The sequence below is a fragment of the Sinohyriopsis cumingii genome, chromosome 5 (assembly GCF_028554795.1).
Source record: "Sinohyriopsis cumingii isolate HCF-2022 chromosome 5, ASM2855479v2, whole genome shotgun sequence".
Taxonomy (NCBI): domain Eukaryota; kingdom Metazoa; phylum Mollusca; class Bivalvia; order Unionida; family Unionidae; genus Sinohyriopsis; species Sinohyriopsis cumingii.
The window spans coordinates 39,444,773-39,467,690 of record NC_142965.1 but is presented as its reverse complement, the minus strand read 5'-3'; the positions used below and the strand labels follow the sequence as shown (position 1 = coordinate 39,467,690).

At 32.7% G+C, this 22,918-nt stretch overlaps 1 protein-coding gene across 7 annotated transcripts in view; it reads left to right on the top strand.

Moving 5' to 3' along the window:
- The window catches only part of LOC149798985 (sodium/hydrogen exchanger 4-like), a 242,969-nt gene that overhangs the window by 125,206 nt on the left and 94,845 nt on the right, over nucleotides 1–22,918 (top strand). For all 7 annotated transcript variants that reach the window (XM_089957910.1, XM_089957911.1, XM_089957912.1 and 4 more), the window contains 3 exons: nucleotides 1,819–1,901; nucleotides 7,085–7,213; nucleotides 8,819–8,911. In XM_089957910.1, coding sequence (XP_089814036.1) covers nucleotides 1,819–1,901; nucleotides 7,085–7,213; nucleotides 8,819–8,911 — 305 coding nt within the window. The remainder of the gene's footprint in view (nucleotides 1–1,818; nucleotides 1,902–7,084; nucleotides 7,214–8,818; nucleotides 8,912–22,918) is intronic.

The window sequence follows — 22,918 nt, the reverse complement described above, 5'->3', positions numbered from 1 at the left end:
AAACTTGTATGAAGATCTTAAGATTTGGAGTAAATACTATTCTGAATATTTTAACTCATATATTCCTAAATGCAAAAGTAGGTTATTTCTGTTTTATTAAAGTTTAATGAAGATAAAATCTTACCTTCAGTATAATAGCATTTGACGATTTTCATTTTGACTTGCAGATGCATGATTCATCCTTTATATTTTGGCAGCTTCTTTGACAGCTTTGATAAATTTTCTGTTATTGCTAATCCCTCTGTGTACAGTCCAGGGTGCTCTGCTCATCAGAGGCCCATAGTCTGCAGAGTTTACATAAATAAAATAGCACAGTATAGTGCATTGTCATTGAATTTTTCATGCCAAATACTCCTTTATCCCAGATCTTGGATTCTTTTGTTAGTATGGGTTCTACTTGCTTACAAATGACCCCCTAAATCTTTCCCCAGTTCTTTAATCTATCAAAAACTTTATAAGACAGATAATCCTGTGTCAGCTTTATCAAAATAATTTTTTTCTTGTTTTTATCTCTTAAATAATGCAGTAGTCCATGTATTTATGTCATGAAATGACTTTGCAGGATCCATGGTTCCATCTTTTCTCCTTGTTTGCACCACAAAACACAATAGATGTCTTTATTGACTACCTCTGTAGCAGAAAATTCCACAACAACCCCCTGACTTTGTTTTGATGAGCTCAACACTCTGTAGACCCAGTTAGTATTTCTTCTGGTGTCTAGATTGTCTGATTATCAATCAGACCCTTGATGTCTTCATTGCTCACTTGTTTACCAAAACATTTACTCAGATTTGGTTTTGTCAAATCACTCAACCTGATCCAAGATCACAATTTGAAATGGCAGATAATGCTCCATTGTTCGGTTGAAATTCATCCCCTTCAGTAATTTTTCCGTATCAGTGGCATGCAACAATATTAAATTATCATATTTAATGACAATCATATACCACTCAAGTTAGATAATTTAAAACAAATTGCTTTCTGCCCTTGTTCTACAGCTGAACGTGTTTGTAAAAAAAAAAAAATTGGCATTCTGAGACTTCTGGATCTAGGCCTAAGTATGACTCATTGGGGGAGAGATTTAACATACATAGTGGATAATTAGGCCATTTTGTATGCTACGTCCTGCAATCTTGTCAAAACCATTCATTATGTTTATTTTGTGTAACATTAGCAGGATTGATCAAAATTTGGGAAGGGTTAGCTAGGTCCCTTTGTATTTTAAATCCTGTGATTTTGACAGAAGGATTCAATAGACATAGTACATGTATATATGACATCAAAAGGGTTTATCAAATTCCAGAGTCAGATTATAAATATATAATTCACCGGAAATAAAAACGTTTGTATACGCCTGTTGTATCAGTATGGATTGCCCATATAGTGTTAACAAAGACTGCCATGTCCCATACAGCTATGACAAATTTAATTTCAGGTCAGTAACTTTTGACACCATTCATGGATCAAAAATTGGTACAATTCTTCACCCAGGTCCCACCAGACACTTATGGGGTTAAGGCCCCTGTTTTCACAGTTTATACTCAATAAAGTTTTATGGACCTTGTGGACTGAAACCAAACTTGGCATGAGGCTTTGTGTTAAGAAGACTTTGGTCTCTTTTTAACTTTTACCATTTTATATTTTTAAATGAGCAGTCATTAAATATCTACTTTATCCAAGAATGTGAGAAAACTGATATTATCTTTATGGGAATATGTTTATGTGTTTTAACCCAAAATAGGACATAATAAGTTTAAATATTCACATGTAAAACCAGGAGCTTATAAAGTTAGATAAATATTTTTATCCATTTTACAGTTGTGTTTGCAATATCTCATGGAATCAACAGGTTTGACTCCCACAGAGTTCGTAAAATTGGACTGGATGAGATGTTTATGATTGTAAGTAAAGCTAGTACAACTTCACTGGTTTGCTATATATGTATTTAATGATAAGTGGTTAGTATAGCTAGTACAATTTCATTGGTTTGCTATTACATATTCAAATATTTGTCCTTAATGATAATTTGTAAGTATAGCTAGTACAGTTTCATTGGTTTGCTATTACAAATCCACATATATGTCTTTAATGATAATTTGTAAGTAAGCTAGTACAACTTCATTGGTTTGCTATTACAAATCCACATATATGCCTTTAATGATAATTTGTAAGTATAGCTAGTACAACTTCATTGGTTTGCTATTACAAATCCACATATATGTCTTTAATGATAATTTGTAAGCATAGCTAGTACAACTTATTGGTTTGCTGTTACAAATCCACATATATGTCTTTAATGACAATTTGTAATTATAGCTAGTACAACTTCATTGGTTTGCTATTACAAATCCAAATATATAACACTTAATGATAGTTTGGTTTCATGTTACAAATCCCATGCATCTGTTAAATGACAATTTATAGGTGGAGCTACCACACTTCACTGGAGTGCCATCACGAATCACTATGTCTCTATTAAATGAAAATTTGTTGGTGGAGCTATCACACTTTAGTGGCTTGCCATCATGTATCACCATGTATCTATTTAATGAATATTTGTAAGTAAATTTAGCATAGCTTCATTGGTTTGCTATTGCAAACTCCCTTACATATTCTTACTGCTAATTTGTAAGTAAAGCTTGCGCAGCAGCTTCATTGCCTAGCCATCATAAATCCCAATTTGCCAACACAAATCCTCATTTTCTACATAATGATTATTGGTGGTGAAGCTAGTACAACTTTATTAATTTGCTGTGACAAATCCCCATTTTCTACTTAATGATAATTTGTAGGTAAAGCTAGTACAACTTCATTAATTTGCTATGACCTATCCCCATTTTCTACTTAATGATAATGTGTAGGTAAAGCTAGTACAACTTCATTAATTTGCTATGACTTATCCCCATTTTCTACTTAATGATAATTTGTAGGTAAAGCTAGTACAACTTCATTAATTTGCTATGACTTATCCCCATTTTCTACTTAATGATAATTTGTAGGTAAAGCTAGTACAACTTCATTAATTTGCTATGACCTATCCACATTTTCTACTTAATGATAATGTGTAGGTAAAGCTAGTACAACTTCATTAATTTGCTATGACTAAGCGCCATTTAATAATTTGTAACTAAAACTAGTATCTTCATGCTGATAATTTAGACACTTCTTTATAGCACCATCTTGTTACTGTCCTTTTATTATTTTCCTTGAGAATATTTATTGCTAATTTGATACTCTAATTCCAAAATTATAAATATTATATACTTAGTTAAATTTGAACTTTCTTCTGGCAGTATTGGACAGTTATTGCATGCAGGCCTTGCTTAACCAAATATTTTTTTACAGATAACATAATTTGCTGTTTCTGTTCACAGGCTAAGAAAAACTAGATTTTATGTGTAAAGTTTGGTCCATGGACTTAGAAAAATGGGGTTAATATGGGTGAAGTTTAGTCCAAGGACTAAGAAAAAAACTGGATTAATAATATAGGTAATGTTTGGTCCATGGACTTAGAAAAATGGGATCAATATGGATAAAGGTTGGTCCAAGGATTATTACTTATATTTATGTTCATCAGGTTTTGATTTTTACACAGTTCACAGCAGTATTAAAGGTGATGAACTGTGCAGTACTCATTCATGCAATAGATGTTTTGGGGAGGGATTTAATGCTGGCTAATCTTCTGCTATAACTAAAAATGCTTTTGTTTTCTAGTAATAGCAACTTTTCTTCAGGACCGCTCCGGTGGCCTAGTGGTCAGAGCGTCCGCCTTGGATGCGGGAGGTTGTGGGTTCGATCCCCGGCCGAGTCATACCAGAGACTTACAAAAATGGTACTAACAGCTGCCTCGCTTGGCGTTCAGCATTAAGAGGTTAGTGTTAGGACTGGTCGGCCTGGTGTCAGGATAATGTGACTGGGTGGGTCATCATGCTACATGTCTGCGGCATGATGCCCCAGTGCTAGACATCACTATAAACTGCCACATTGCAGACATCGTAGCGATATGACTGAAAAATTGTTAAAGCTACGTTAAAAATCAAAATCACATCACATCACACATCACTTTTCTTCATACTTTTACAGTACACCTCTCCCTCGATACCTCATGCACATCGGGGTCCAGAAACATCGACTGCACTATAAGTGAGGCGCAAGTTATCGAGAGACCTATAAAAAAAGCCAAAACCAATAAATGGATCAACATAAAGGCAAAAGGGGGGTGGGTGGGTTGGCATGTTATAGTGCTGAATACTCAGTTTATAATTGTGCTGAGATTAACTGTGAATAAATATCTCTTCATAACGGTATGCTTTGTTGTTTTTTTCCTCATAGAGCATCATCAATTTCAGGATAAATTACAGTATATTGAGGAGATCATCAAAAACATTAGTCCACATGGTTTCCATTCGCTTAACACATGTGCCACTTCACACATTGTGTACTACATCACTAATTCTAGTTTTATTATTTGATCCAAATTTGACCGGTTTTTTTAATACAAAAGATCGACACTCTTTTTGAGAAACATTGTCGATTGAACAAACGAACGATAGATTTGATTGTTGTGGAAGTAAAATGAAAAAAAATCACAAGGGTTAATTATTACCAGCATGAATTTAATGGGTCTAAAAATTTAAAACAATGTAAATTTTTAAAACGATAATACTTGCCGTTTGTGACATGCCTCACAAATATACAATGCTTTCGGGCATTTCTGCGCACTTAAGATTTCCGTCTTCAATAATGGAACAGAACGCATACTGAATTCGACCGATTGATGAAAATAAAATACAGCAATGCTTACCATTTGAAAAGAGGCAATTGTCACCAGAATATTGTGTTCAAAATAATATTAATTTTGGACACGGGGATACAACCCCCGTGTTTTCCTGACTCGCGATATGTCAGCCTATTCAGTGCACAGCATTGAAAAGATGTAATGTTTATCCATCGGGCTATAGAAATGAAATGCATTACTTTGGACTGTTTCTGTCAGCAGTTCAGTCGAGTAATAGGTCAGGTTTTATAGCTATTTTCACAAAATTCAAGGTAAAAATGCCAATAAATGGCAAGAGATATTAAGCAAACTAAACCGATCTTGTAAAAAAGTTAGTAAAGTTCAACATTTTATAAAAAATAACTATTATGTGGAAGAGAAACAACAATGAATAGGATGTAATGTGTTTACAACGTCTTATTGATGGTGAAAAAATTTCTAAAGAATTTAGAAACAGACTATACGCCAGGGAATTTCTTGAGAATTTATGTTCTAGCGGCAAGTTGACACGTTGGGTAGCAGACGATTTTGTACATGTGGGACAACTTCATGCAAAATTGGAAACTTGGATTAAAATGCAGTATTGTTTTAAGGTATACATTTCCCTCTTTTATGTAATGTATTTATTTGTATGATTCTAAAAGATACATAGTAAATGGGATTTTCTGGGTTACCAGTTTAAGAAGGTCATGGAATGGGTCTTCTTGTTGACATTTAGAAATCACATTTTCATATTCATTTCGAGTCGAAATGCAGGATATTTTTGTACACTTTATGAATATCACTTTCCTTAATTAATGTATGATCGTTCTTTCTTGATGCAAAATGGATTTTTGAACAAAAATAACACATGATTCATTGTTTAGAGAAATGACACATTGTTGCGCAGAATTAGCTGACATGGTGGTAACTTCACATTTTGAAAAAAATCAGTTTATTTTTTTGTGTGTTACTTCTTGATTTCTCTGCCACTGAGAAAAATCCCGCAGATTTCTCAACTGTATGATCTTTACATAGTCAACATTTTGTGTCACCTTTTTATAGTCAACATTTTGTGTCTCCAGCCACCGTATAAAAATGTGAAACCATTTTTGATTGGTCAAATAAATGAATTTCGATAACGATAGTGACCACAAGAACTTATGCTCAGATTTGCATGCCTTTGAATTTTTTCTTTGTACCTCCCTTGCTTGATTTGATACAAAAGACATATTCAAAGTGATAAAACAACACAGGTCTCTTTTAATTGATTTTTTAATGCAACAAACACTTCCCCAAGTTGTTGATCAAAACAAAGCCGGCATCCAATTAGGTTCTTCCAGAAGTACTCACGGGTTTCGATGTGACTGTCGATTGACTCTTTTCATGTTTTCATAGAATAGAATATGTTGTGATTATAATGTTTACACTGAAACAGAATTAAAGGATTAGAATGTGACTTTCACATAGCAAGACATTTAATTGGTGTTTATTTCATTCTCTGTTGTCACCTGTTAGCATTTACCAGAAGTTTTCATTGATCGCTATTTCACTGTTTATTTACAGTGTATTGACAACTATTTATCATAAAAAACTACATGATATATGATATCTTATTTAGAACTTGCATATTTCACAATATGGATCTATCTTTACGGGCATCAATCACCATTTTCGATGATAAAACGAGCGATGTGTCGAGGTTTAATTTACCATTTCGTATCGTAATTTTTTCACGTTCAGCATATTTTAAAGATTTTTAAAATATATTTTCTTTGGAAAAAATTGGGAGCCACGCAGGACACTGCATTATAAGCGGGATCGCGAGTTACCCAGGCGTGAGTTATTGAGGAAGAGGTGTAATATGTTTTCAAGGGACACAACTCCAATTCTAACATTCAGATGAACATAGTAGACTTAACTATGGTTACCTCCCCTGATAGTTGCATGCCTAATGGTAACATATACTGAGTGGTATTATGTACAAACCTATACTTAAGTCATTGGGCTCATGAACAGAAGGATGTTGTTAGATTTCTGTCATCAGATAAGCCAAGATTAGCTGCCATTGTGTGTCCATAGTTATGGCACTGAATTCTACGTGCCTCAGCAGGATGTAACATTACAGCTCTGGCTGTGTCTTAAGACACCATATAAAACAAAAGAGAGCTGTCTCTAAATGTAATCGTTAAAATGTTTTCTTTAATTTCTTTTGTAAATGTTGCTAAAAGTCTTTATTTAGAGAAGACTCTTTCCATGTTTACAAGTCCAGTTATTCAGCAAAATTTGCTCATAGCCTTTGTAAAATTGGAGTTCTTTTTGTTTCAGAGCTATGGTGGTCTAAGAGGAGCTGTATGTTTCTCGCTTGTTGCCTTGTTAGATCATGCTGACTTTCCTAGGAAGGATATGTTTGTTACCACTACACTGGCAGTTATTTTTTTTACCGTCTTCATATCAGTATGGATGCTCTCACTCTCTCTCTCTCTCTCTCTTGAAATTTTAATGGCTTTTTTGGGATGTTTTCCCAAAAAATAACTTGGTACATCAATTTGTGAAATTTAATATAAAAACATTCAAAGGAGATATCAAAAGTTGTGACAAAAGATTTATGTACCAAAATATTAATGTACCAGGACATTTGTCATTTGGTTCCGGATTTGCTGCAACTTTAGTGTTAGCATTATCCATCCATGATTAATCAGTTTCCACTAAACTAATAATTATAAAACTCATTTTTTCTTTCTGAAAACTCTGTTAAAGAATTTTACCCAATAACATTATTTTATTTAATTCTGCTGTTTTCAAAATTTATTTATTAATGACAAACTGACTTGCCATGTTGAAATATATAACACCTAATTCACATGTATTTCCAGTAAAATTTAATGGTGAAGTTTTGTTTGGTCAAGTCCCCAAATAAATCTTGGAGGATAGCAATAAAAGTTTGTTGTTGTAGGTAGTATCCATTTTTCTTAAAGCTTTTTAATGATTGGGGAAACATACTGACCAAAGAAGCTTAGTTGACAGTATTGGTTATCCAACAGAGACCTCTCCATGTTTTCAAATCAGGCTTAGTCAGCAAAATCTTGATTGATTGTCCAACAAAAAAACAATTACTAACCAGACCTTGTGAACTTTGAATTTTACTTATTAAGGTGGTTTTTGACACTTAAATGAAATAAACCAATCAAAGACAAATTGATATAATAATATTTCAGAACTCCTATGACCAATGTTTGGTTGTTGAGCACATGCTCGGCATGAACAATAAATACTGGGTTAACACAAATAAATAGCATTATCATACTACATGTAGTCTGAGAATTTTAATTAATTCTCTATGGAGATTCGAACCCATGTCCACAGGAAAGCAGCACCCATTGCCTTCCCTGTAAGCTATGACTCCTATACCATCTCAGCTGTGTACAGATAACCAAAGAATATCCTTCAGGTTTGTGTGGTATAGGCATGCCACACATAGCAAACACACCCACGTTGACCTAGTAATTAATTTGTATTTATAAATGTTCTGTTAGTGTTATCAAGCATTTTCCTGTAGAATCCAGGGATAGCACTTTCTGTTTATATATTTGAACCCATGCCCACAGGAAAGTAGCACCCATTGCCTTACCTGTTAAAGCTTGACATAGCAACCAGTTAGAAGGTTGATATAACTTCCAATTAGAAGCTTGACATAACAACCAATTAGAAGCTTGACATAACAAACAGTTATAAGTTGACATAACAACCAATTAGAAGCTTGATATAACAACCATTAGAAGCTTCACAACAACCAGTTAGAAGCTTGACATAACAACCAATTAGAAACTTGACATAGCAATAACTTTGGCATCCATTCGCATGTCTTTATGTCCATGAATTGAGCTCAGTTCTAAAGTGGCTTTTTTTCTTGATATCTACAAAGGCATGGTTTTACAAAATGTGAGTCTACTGTTTCAATCTTTTTGTTTGACACGGCTCATAAAAAATACCTTAATTTACTCATTTCACTAATTTCATCTGAAATGGGTACATGTGTAAGATCCTCCATTTACTTTTTAGGGAAGCACAATTAAGCCTTTGGTGAAGCTGTTGCAGATTCGACTGGCACAAGACAGTAAAAAGATGATTCTGTATGAGGAGCTGAATTCACATGTAAGGCTGATGAAACAGTAAAGTATTCATTACAGATTGAATTCACATGTAAGGCTGATGAAACATTAAAGTATTCATTACAGATTGAATTCACATGTATGGCTGATGAAACAGTAAAGTATTCATTACAGATTGAATTCACATGTAAGGCTGACGAAACAGTAAAGTATTCATTACAGATTGAATTCACATGTATGGCTGATGAAACAGTAAAGTATTCATTACATTTTGAATTCACATGTATGGCTGATGAAACAGTAAAGTATTCATTACATTTTGAATTCACATGTAAGGCTGATGAAACAGTAAAGTATTCATTACAGATTGAATTCACATGTATGGCTGATGAAACAGTAAAGTATTCATTACATTTTGAATTCACATGTAAGGCTGATGAAACATTAAAGTATTCATTACAGATTGAATTCACATGTATGGCTGATGAAACAATAAAGTATTCATTACAGTCTAAATTCACATGTAAGGCTGATGAAATAGTAAAGTATTCATTACAGATTGAATTCACATACTGGTGAAACAGTAAAGTATTCATTACATTTTTAATTCACATGTAAGGCTGATCAAACAGTAAAGTATTCATTACATTTTGAATTCACATGTAAGGCTGATGAAACAGTAAAGTATTCATTACAGATTGAATTCACATGTAAGGCTGATGAAACAGTAAAGTATTCATTACATTTTGAATTCACATGTATTGCTGATGAAACAGTAAAGTATTCATTACAGATTGAATTCACATGTATGGCTGATGAAACAATAAAGTATTCATTACAGTCTAAATTCACATGTAAGGCTGATGAAACAGTAAAGTATTCATTACAGATTGAATTCACATGTAAGGCTGATGAAAGAGTAAAGTATTCATTACAGTCTAAATTCACATGTAAGGCTGATGAAAGAGTAAAGTATTCATTACAGATTTAATTCACATGTATGGCTGATGAAATAGTAAAGTATTCATTACATTCTGAATTCACATGTAAGACAAATGAAACAGTAACTTATTCATTACAGTCTGAATTCACATGTAAGCCTAATGAAATAGTAACGTATTCATTACAGTTTGAATTCACATGTAAGCCTAATGAAACAGTAAAGTATTCATTACAGTTTGAATTCACATCCAAGGCTGATGAAACAGTAAAGTATTCATTACAGATTGAATTCACATGTAAGGCTGATGAAACAGTAAAGTATTCATTACAGTTTGAGTTCACATGTAAGGCTGATGAAACAGTAAAGTATTCATTACAGTTTGAGTTCACATGTAAGACTGATGAAACTAAAGTATTCATTACATTTTGAATTCACATGTAAGGCTGATGAAACAGTAAAGTATCCATTACAGATTGAATTCACATGTAAGGCTGATGAAACAGTAAAGTATTCATTACAGTTTGAGTTCACATCTAAGACTGATGAAACAGTAAAGTATTCATTACAGTTTGAGTTCACATGTAAGGCTGATGAAACAGTAAAGTATTCAATACAGTTTGAATTCACATGTAAGGCTGATGAAACAGTAAAGTATTCATTACATTTTGAATTCACATGTAAGGCTCATGAAACAGTAGAGTATTCATTACATTTTGAATTCACATGTATGGCTGATGAAAGAGTAAAGTATTCATTACAGATTGAATTCACATGTATGGCTGATGAAACAGTAAAGTATTCATTACAGATTCAATTCACATGTATGGCTGATGAAACAATAAAGTATTCATTACATTTTGAATTCACATGTAAGGCTGATGAATAACACTGGTCAACAGTGAAATCATTACTGACTTGAAAAGGCCCTAATCTGTAGTATTTTGGTGTGCCGAACACGAATATAACCGTGAAAAATTTGTATTGGCTCTCGTTTTGAAGATATTCATATACCTCATTTTCTATGTTTCACTGTGTAAATTTATCCAGTAGGACTGCAGCAACATCCGGAATAATGATGTAACATTGCATAATACCATCATGCTCACATCATCCACAGTTGATTGCATCATTTTCTGATGCAATGCAATACTAATGCCATGCGGCTGCTGAAGTAAGTTGACGTCAGCAGTGTACTTGTGTAGGCCTATTATACTAATGCCAGGTGGCTGCTGAAGCTGACGTAAGCAGTGTACTATATAAAGCCCAATCAGATAGGTTCAGCATTTAAAATATTTTAGACGTTGTGCGAGACAGTTCAAGCTACTGTTACATAAAACTTATTATTTTATCCATTTACGTACAATAAAGAACAGTAATGCCTCGAAAGTGTGTTAATACCGCGGACAATTTTTGCTATATTTGTGGGGAAGTGACATTTGCCAACCAGAAGAAAAGTATCAATTCTCAAGTGAAGAAGGCATATCATCTTTACTTCGGATGCAAGGTTGGTGACCAAGACAAGCCTTGAGCTCCGCATATATGCTGTGCTACATGTACAACACAGCTTTCACAGTGGTTGAATTGCAAAAGGTCATCAATGCCGTTTGCAGTCCCAATGGTGTGGAGAGAGCCAAGCAACCACCTAAATGACTGTTACTTCTGTTTGGTTCCTCCTCTTTCCGGCGGAATAACGAAGCGAAAGAAGTCGAGAATAGTCTACCCAAACATTCCGTCTGCATTGAGACCAGTTCCACATGGTGAGGGACTTCCTATTCCAGAACCTCCAGCAGAATATTCTCTTGATTCATCTGACGAAGACAAAGGTGAGTCGACCTGTTCTTCTCCTGGTCCATCAGCATGCAGTGATCCAGATTTTCACTGTGGTGCATCATCAACCCCACACAGAATAACACAGGAAGAACTAAATGACCTGATTCGTGATTTGGACTTATCAAAGAACAAGGCAGAATTGCTAGGATCAAGACTCCAACAATGGAATTTTCTAGAAGAAGATGTCACAATTACTGCATATCGAAAGCGCCACCAGCAATTGGAGCCTTTCTTCAGAAAGGAAAGTAATCTGATATTCTGTTCCGATATTGAGGGCCTCATGAATGCTTTAAAAATCACTCATGACCCACAAGAATGGAGACTATTTGTGGACTCTTCGAAACTGAGTCTCAAGGCTGTGCTTTTGCACAATGGAAACATTCTTCCATCTATTCCAGTAGCGTATGCTGTCCACATGAAAGAGACATACGATAACTTAAGGCAGCTACTGAATTCCATTGAGTATAACAAGTACAGCTGGCACCTCTGTGGTGATTTGAAGGTAGTTGCCCTTTTAATGGGACTGCAGCAAGGATATACAAAATACATGTGTTTCTTATGCGAGTGGGATAGCCGAGCAAGGGAAATGCACTACATGAGGAAGGAATGGACTCACAGGCAGAATGTAGCCATTGGAGAGAAGAATATCCAACACCCAGCTCTGGTTGAGGCTCAGAAAATCTTGCTACCACCCCTTCACATCAAACTAGGTTTGATGAAGAACTTCGTGAAAGCCATTGACCGGACTTTGCCAGCATTCCGATACCTGCATGAAAAATTCCCTCGACTCAGCGAAGCAAAGATTAAAGAGGGAGTTTTTGTGGGTCCTCAGATTCGAGAGCTTTTCAAAGATGACCGGTTCAACAACTTGCTGGAAGGTGACGCGAAACAAGCATGGAATGCTTTTCGCCTAGTTTCTACAAACTTCCTCGGAAATGTTAGGGCAGAAAACTATAAGGAACTAGTAGAAGACATGTTGATGAAGTATAAGAAACTTGGCTGCAATATGTCTCTAAAGATTCACTTCCTTCATTCCCATTTGGATTTCTTTCCTAGCAACTGTGGTATTGTTAGTGATGAACACGGCGAACGTTTTCATCAAGATATCGCAACAATGGAACAAAGATACCAGGGAAAATGGTCCACTACAATGCTGGCTGACTACTGCTGGACACTCCTCACAGATGCTCCCGAACAGCTGTACAAGAGACAGGCGAAGAAATCTAAGATGTAGTCAATGACTTGATTTTTTATAGGTAGGCTATTACAGTTGACCTTTTACTATTGGAATGCATTTCGTTATGTAAACATTAATTTCTTGCAGATTACAAAAAAACTAGAGCCAATTTTGCAATTTGACTGTCATATTCGTGTTCAGCACATAAAAATTGATAAGAATTGACTAATTTTATTTCAGTAACATGACTTTTGTAAAAATTTGTTGTCCAGTGTAAGTAAAGTATTCATTACATTTTGAATTCACATGTAAGGCTGATGAAACAGTAAAGTATTCATTACAGATTGAATTCACATGTATGGCTGATGAAACAATAAAATATTCATTACATTTTGAATTCACATGTAAGGCTGATGAATAAGTAAAGTATTCATTACATTTTGAATTCACATGTATGGCTGACAAAACAGTAAAGTATTCATTACAGATTGAATTCACATGTATGGCTGATGAAACAGTAAAGTATTCATTACATTTTGAATTCACATGTATGGCTGATGAAACAGTAAAGTATTCATTACATTTTGAATTCACATGTAAGGCTGATGAAACATTAAAGTATTCATTACAGATTGAATTCACATGTATGGCTGATGAAACAATAAAGTATTCATTACAGTCTAAATTCACATGTAAGGCTGCTGAAACAGTAAAGTATTCATTACAGATTGAATTCACATGTAAGGCTGATGAAACAGTAAAGTATTCATTACATTTTGAATTCACATGTAAGGCTGATGAAACAGTAAAGTATTCATTACATTTTGAATTCACATGTATGCCTGACGAAACAGTAAAGTATTCATTACAGATTGAATTCACATGTATGGCTGATGAAACAATAAAGTATTCATTACAGTTTGAATTCACATGTATGGCTGATGAAACAGTAAAGTATTCATAGCAGTCTGAATTCACATGTAAGGCTGATGAAACAGTAAAGTATTCATAGCAGTCTGAATTCACATGTAAGGCTGATGAAACAGTAAAGTATTCATTACAGATTGAATTCACATGTATGGCTGATGAAACAATAAAGTATTCATTACATTTTGAATTCACATGTAAGGCTGATGAAACAGTAAAGTATTCATTACAGATTGAATTCACATGTAAGGCTGATGAATAAGTAAAGTATTCATTACATTTTGAATTCACATGTAAGGCTGATGAAGCAGTAAAGTATTCATTACAGATTGAATTCACATGTATGGCTGATGAAACAATAAAGTATTCATTACATTTTGAATTCACATGTATGGCTGATGAAACAGTAAAGTATTCATAGCAGTCTGAATTCACATGTAAGGCTGATGAAACAGTAAAGTATTCATTACAGATTGAATTCACATGTATGGCTGACGAAACAGTAAAGTATTCATTACAGATTGAATTCACATGTATGGCTGATGAAACAATAAAGTATTCATTACATTTTGAATTCACATGTATGGCTGATGAAACAGTAAAGTATTCATTACAGATTGAATTCACATGTATGGCTGATGAAACAATAAAGTATTCATTACATTTTGAATTCACATGTAAGGCTGATGAATAAGTAAAGTATTCATTACATTTTGAATTCACATGTATGGCTGATGAAACAGTAAAGTATTCATTACAGATTGAATTCACATGTAAGGCTGATGAAGCAGTAAAGTATTCATTACAGATTGAATGCACATGTATGGCTGATGAAACAATAAAGTATTCATTACAGATTGAATTCACATGTATGGCTGATGAAACAATAAAGTATTCATTACATTTTGAATTCACATGTAAGGCTGATGAATAAGTAAAGTATTCATTACATTTTGAATTCACATGTAAGGCTGATGAAACAGTAAAGTATTCATTACAGATTGAATTCACATGTAAGGCTGATGAAACAGTAAAGTATTCATTACAGATTGAATTCACATGTATGGCTGATGAAACAATAAAGTATTCATTACATTTTGAATTCAAATGTATGGCTGATGAAACAGTAAAGTATTCATAGCAGTCTGAATTCACATGTAAGGCTGATGAATAAGTAAAGTATTCATTACAGTTTGAGTTCACATGTATGGCTGATGAAACAGTAAAGTATTCATTACATTTTGAATTCACATGTATGGCTGATGAAACAGTAAAGTATTCATTACAGATTGAATTCACATGTATGGCTGATGAAACAATAAAGTATTCATTACAGTCTAAATTCACATGTAAGGCTGATGAAACAGTAAAGTATTCATTACAGATTGAATTAACATGTAAGGCTGATGAAACAGTAAAGTATTCATTACATTTTGAATTCACATGTAAGGCTGACGAAACAGTAAAGTATTCATTACATTTTGAATTCACATGTAAGGCTCATGAAACAGTAGAGTATTCATTACATTTTGAATTCACATGTATGGCTGATGAAACAGTAAAGTATTCATTACAGATTGAATTCACATGTATGGCTGATGAAACAGTAAAGTATTCATTACAGATTGAATTCACATGTATGGCTAATGAAACAATAAAGTATTCATTACATTTTGAATTCACATGTAAGGCTGATGAATAAGTAAAGTATTCATTACATTTTGAATTCACATGTAAGGCTGATGAAACAGTAAAGTATTCATTACAGATTGAATTCACATGTATGGCTGATGAAACAATAAAGTATTCATTACATTTTGAATTCACATGTAAGGCTGATGAATAAGTAAAGTATTCATTACATTTTGAATTCACATGTATGGCTGACGAAACAGTAAAGTATTCATTACAGATTGAATTCACATGTATGGCTGATGAAACAGTAAAGTATTCATTACATTTTGAATTCACATGTAAGGCTGATGAAACAGTAACGTATTCATTACAGATTGAATTCACATGTATGGCTGATGAAACAATAAAGTATTCATTACAGTCTAAATTCACATGTAAGGCTAATGAAACAGTAAAGTATTCATTACAGATTGAATTCACATGTAAGGCTGATGAAACAGTAAAGTATTCATTACATTTTGAATTCACATGTAAGGCTGATGAAACAGTAAAGTATTCATTACATTTTGAATTCACATGTAAGGCTGATGAAACAGTAAAGTATTCATTACATTTTGAATTCCCATGTAAGGCTGATGAAACAGTAAAGTATTCATCACAGATTGAATTCACATGTATGGCTGATGAAACAGTAAAGTATTCATTACATTTTGAATTCACATGTAAGGCTGATGAAACATTAAAGTATTCATTACAGATTGAATTCACATGTATGGCTGATGAAACAATAAAGTATTCATTACAGTCTAAATTCACATGTAAGGCTGATGAAACAGTAAAGTATTCATTACAGATTGAATTCACATGTAAGGCTGATGAAAGAGTAAAGTATTCATTACAGATTTAATTCACATGTATGGCTGATGAAATAGTAAAGTATTCATTACATTCTGAATTCACATGTAAGACAAATGAAACAGTAACTTATTCATTACAGTCTGAATTCACATGTAAGCCTAATGAAATAGTAACGTATTCATTACAGTTTGAATTCACATGTAAGCCTAATGAAACAGTAAAGTATTCATTACAGTTTGAATTCACATCCAAGGCTGATGAAACAGTAAAGTATTCATTACAGATTTAATTCACATGTATGGCTGATGAAACAGTAAAGTATTCATTACAGATTGAATTCACATGTATGGCTGATGAAACAGTAAAGTATTCATTACAGATTGAATTCACATGTATGGCTGATGAAACAGTAAAGTATTCATTACAGTTTGAATTCACATGTATGCCTGATAAAACAGTAAAATCTTCATTACAGATTGAATTCACATGTAAGGCTGATGAAACAGTAAAGTATTCATTACAGTTTCAATTCACATGTAAGGCTGATGAAACAGTAAAATATTCATTACAGATTGAATTCACATGTAAGGCTGATGAAACAGTAAAATATTAATTACAAATCGAATTCACATGTATAGCTGATGAAACAGTAAAGTATTCATTACAGTTTGAGTTCACATGTAAGGCTGATCAAACAGTAAAGTATTCATTACAGTTTGAGTTCACATGTAAGACTGATGAAACAGTAAAGTATTGATTACAGTTTGAGTTCACATGTAAGGCTGATGAAACAGTAAAGTATTCATTACAGTTTGAATTCACATGTATGGCTGATGAAACAGTAAAGAATTCATTACCTTTTGAATTCACATGTAAGGCTGATGAAACATTAAAGTATTCATTACAGATTGAATTCACATGTATGGCTGATGAAACAATAAAGTATTCATTACAGATTGAATTCACAGGTATGCCTGATGAAACAGTAAAGTATTCATTACATTTTGAATTCACATCTATGGCTGATGAAACAGTAAAGTATTCATTACATTTTGAATTCACATGTATGGCTGATGAAACAGTAAAGTATTCATTAAATTTTGAATTCACATGTATGGCTGATGAAACAGTAAAGAATTCATTACATTTTGAATTCACATGTAAGGCTGATGAAACATTAAAGTATTCATTACAGATTGAATTCACATGCATGGCTGATGAAACAATAAAGTATTCATTACAGTCTAAATTCACATGTAAGGCTGATGAAACAGTAAAGTATTCATTACAGATTGAATTCACATGTAGGCTGATGAAACAGTAAAGTATTCATTACCTTTTGAATTCACATGTAAGGCTGATGAAACAGTAAAGTATTCATTACATTTTGAATTCACATGTATGGCTGACGAAACAGTAAAGTATTCATTACAGATTGAATTCACATGTATGGCTGATCAAACAATAAAGTATTCATTACAGTTTGAATTCACATGTATGGCTCATGAAACAGTAAAGTATTCATAGCAGTCTGAATTCACATGTATGGCTGATGAAACAGTAAAGTATTCATTATAGATTGAATTCACATGTATGGCTGATGAAACAATAAAGTATTCATTACATTTTGAATTCACATGTAAGGCTGATGAAACAGTAAAGTATTCATTACAGATTGAATTCACATGTAAGGCTGATGAATAAGTAAAGTATTCATTACATTTTGAATTCACATGTAAGGCTGATGAAGCAGTAAAGTATTCATTACAGATTGAATTCACATATATGGCTGATGAAACAATAAAGTATTCATTACATTTTGAATTCACATGTATGGCTGATGAAACAGTAAAGTATTCATAGCAGTCTGAATTCACATGTAAGGCTGATGAAACAGTAAAGTATTCATTACAGATTGAATTCACATGTATGGCTGACGAAACAGTAAAGTATTCATTACAGATTGAATTCACATGTATGGCTGATGAAACAATAAAGTATTCATTACATTTTGAATTCACATGTATGGCTGATGAAACAGTAAAGTATTCATTCCAGATTGAATTCACATGTATGGCTGATGAAACAATAAAGTATTCATTACATTTTGAATTCACATGTAAGGCTGATGAATAAGTAAAGTATTCATTACATTTTGAATTCACATGTATGGCTGATGAAACAGTAAAGTATTCATTACAGATTGAATTCACATGTAAGGCTGATGAAGCAGTAAAGTATTCATTACAGATTGAATTCACATGTATGCCTCATGAAACAATAACGTATTCATTACAGATTGAATTCACACGTATGGCTGATGAAACAATAAAGTATTCATTACATTTTGAATTCACATGTAAGGCTGATGAATAAGTAAAGTATTCATTACATTTTGAATTCACATGTATGGCTGATGAAACAGTAAAGTATTCATTACAGATTGAATTCACATGTAAGGCTGATGAAGCAGTGAAGTATTCATTACAGATTGAATTCACATGTATGGCTGATGAAACAATAAAGTATTCATTACAGTCTAAATTCACATGTAAGGCTGATGAAACAGTAAAGTATTCATTACAGATTGAATTCACATGTATGGCTGATGAAACAGTAAAGTATTCGTTACAGATTGAATTCACATGTATGGCTGATCAAACAATAAAGTATTCATTACATTTTGAATTCACATGTAAGGCTGATGAAACAGTAAAGTATTCATTACATTTTGAATTCACATGTCAGGCTGATGAAACAGTAAAGTATTCATTACAGATTGAATTCACATGTATGCCTGATGAAACAATAAAGTATTCATTACATTTTGAATTCACATGTAAGGCTGATGAATAAGTAAAGTATTCATTACATTTTGAATTCACATGTATGGCTGACGAAACAGTAAAGTATTCATTACAGATTGAATTCACATGTATGGCTGATGAAACAGTAAAGTATTCATTACATTTTGAATTCACATGTAAGACTCATGAAACAGTAAAGTATTCATTACAGATTGAATTCACATGTATGGCTGATGAAACAATAAAGTGTTCATTACAGTCTAAATTCACATGTAAGGCTGATGAAACAGTAAAGTATTCATTACAGATTGAATTCACATGTAAGGCTGATGAAACAGTAAAGTATTAATTACATTTTGAATTCACATGTAAGGCTGATGAAACAGTAAAGTATTTATTACATTTTGAATTCACATGTAAGGCTGATGAAACAGTAAAGTATTCATTACATTTTGAATTCACATGTATGGCTGATGAAACAGTAAAGTATTCATTACAGATTGAATTCACATGTATGGCTGATGAAACAGTAAAGTATTCATTACATTTTGAATTCACATATAAGGCTGATGAAACATTAAAGTATTCATTACAGATTGAATTCACATGTATGGCTGATGAAACAATAAAGTATTCATTACATTCTAAATTCACATGTAAGGCTGATGAAACAGTAAGGTATTCATTACAGATTGAATTCACATGTAAGGCTGATGAAAGAGTAAATTATTCATTACAGTCTAAATTCACATGTAAGGCTGATGAAAGAGTAAAGTATTCATTACAGATTTAATTCACATGTATGGCTGATGAAATAGTAAAGTATTCATTACATTCTGAATTCACATGCAAGACAAATGAAACAGTAACTTATTCATTACAGTCTGAATTCACATGTAAGCCTAATGAAATAGTAACGAATTCATTACAGTTTGAATTCACATGTAAGCCTAATGAAACAGTAAAGTATTCATTACAGTTTGAATTCACATCCAAGGCTGATGAAACAGTAAAGTATTCATTACAGATTTAATTCACATGTATGGCTGATGAAATAGTAAAGTATTCATTACAGATTGAATTCACATGTATGGCTGATGAAACAGTAAAGTATTCATTACAGTTTGAATTCACATGTATGGCTGATAAAACAGTAAAATCTTCATTACAGATTGAATTCACATGTAAGGCTGATGAAACAGTAAAGTATTCATTACAGTTTCAATTCACATGTAAGGCTGATGAAACAGTAAAATATTCATTACAGATTGAATTCACATGTAAGCCTGATGAAACAGTAAAGTCATTACAGTCTGAATTCACATGTAAGGCTGATGAAAGAGTAAAGTATTCATTACAGATTTAATTCAGATGTAACACTGATGAAACAGTAAAGTATTTATTAGAGTTTGAATTTACCTGTATGGCTGATGAAATTGTAAAGTATTCATTACAGTTTGAATTCACATGTAAGGCTGATGAAACAGTAAAGTGTTCATTACAGTTTGAATTCACATGTATGGCTGACGAAACTGTAAAGTATTCATTACAGATTGAATTCACATGTATGGCTGATGAAACAGTAAAGTATTCATTAAAGATTGAATTCACATGTATGGCTGATGAAACAGTAAAGTATTCATTACAGTCTGAATTCACATGTAAGGCTGATGAAACAGTAAAGTATTCATTACAGATTGAATTCACATGTAAGGCTGATGAAACAGTAAAGTATTCAATACAGTCTGAATTCACATGTAAGGCTGATGAAAGAGTAAAGTATTCATTACAGATTTAATTCACATGTAACTCTGATGAAACAGTAAAGTATTCATTACAGATTTAATTTACATGTAAGGCTGATGAAACAGTAAAGTATTCCTTACAGTCTGAATTCACATGTATGGCTGATGAAACAGTAAAGTATTCATTACAGATCTAATTCACGTGCAAGGCTCATGAAACAGTAATGTATTTATTAGAGTTTGAATTTACATCTATGGCTGATGAAACAGTAAAGTATTTATTAGAGCTTGAATTCACATGTATGGCTGACAAAACACTAAAGTATTCATTACAGTTTGAATTCACATGTATGGCTGATGAAAGAGTAAAGTATTCATTACAGTTTGAATTCACATGTAAGGTTGATTAAACAGTAAAGTATTCATTACAGTTTGAATTCACATGTATGGCTGATGAAACAGTAAAGTATTCATAGCAGTCTGAATTCACATGTATGGCTGATGAAACAGTAAAGTATTCATTACAGTTTGAATTCACATGTATGGCTGATGAAACAGTAAAGTATTCTTTACATATTTAATTCACATGTAAGGCTGATGAAACAGTAAAGTATTCATTACAGTTTGAATTCACATGTAAGGCTAATGAAACAGTAAAGTATTCATAGCAGTCTCTATTCACATGTATGTCTGTTGAAACAGTAAAGTGTTCATTACAGTTTGAATTCACATGTAAGGCTGATCAAACAGTAAAGTATTCATTACAGATTTAATTCACATGTAAGGCTGATGAAACAGTAGTGTATTCATTACAGTTTGAATTCACATATATGGCTGATGAAACAGTAAAGTATTCATTACAGTTTGAATTCACATGTAAGGCTGATGAAACAGTAAAGTATTCATTACATTTTGAATCCACATGTAAGGCTGATGAAAGAGTAAAGTATTCATTACAGTTGGAATTCACATGTAAGGCTGATGAAACAGTAAAGTATTCATTACATATTGAATTCACATGTAAGGCTCAAGAAACAGTAAATTATTCATTACATATTGAATTCACATGTAATGCTGATGTAACAGTAAAGTATTCATTACAGCTTGAATTCACATGTATGGCTGATGAAACAGTAAAGTATTCATTCCATTTTGAATTTCACATGTATGGCTGATGAAACAGTAAAGTATTTATTACTCTTTGAATTCACATGTATGGCTGATGAAACAGTAAAGTATTCATTACGGTTTGAATTCACATGTAAGACTGATGAAAAAGTAAAGTATTCATTACACTTTGAATTCACATGTAAGGCTGATGAAACAGTAAAGTATTCATAGCTGTCTGAATTTCACATGTATGGCTGATGAAACAGTAAAGTATTTATTACTGTTTTAATTCACATGTAAGGCTGATGAAACAGTAAAGTATTCATTACTGTTTGAATTCACATGTAAGACTGATGAAACAGTAAAGTATTCATTACAGTTTGAGTTCACATGTAAGACTGATGAAACAGTAAACTATTCATTACAGTTTGAGTTCACATGTAAGACTGATGAAACAGTAAAGTATTTATTACAGTTTAAATTCACATGTAAGGCTGATCAAACAGTAAAGTATTCATTACATTTTGAATTCACATGTAAGACTGATGAAACAGTAAAGTGTTCATTACAGTTTGAGTTCACATGTAAGACTGATGAAACAGTAAAGTGTTCATTACAGTTTGAGTTCACATGTAAGACTGATGAAACAGTAAAGTATTCATTACAGTTTGAGTTCACATGTATGGCTGATGAAACAGTAAAGTATGTATTACAGTTTGAGTTCACATGTAAGACTGATGAAACAGTAAAGTATTCATTACAGTTTGAATTCACATATATGGCTGATGAAACAGTAAAGTATTCATTACAGTTTGAATTCACATGTAAGGCTGATGAAACAGTAAAGTATTCATTACATTTTGAATCCACATGTAAGGCTGATGAAAGAGTAAAGTATTCATTACAGTTGGAATTCACATGTAAGGCTGTTGAAACAGTAAAGTATTCATTACATATTGAATTCACATGTAAGGCTCATGAAACAGTAAATTATTCATTACATATTGAATTCACATGT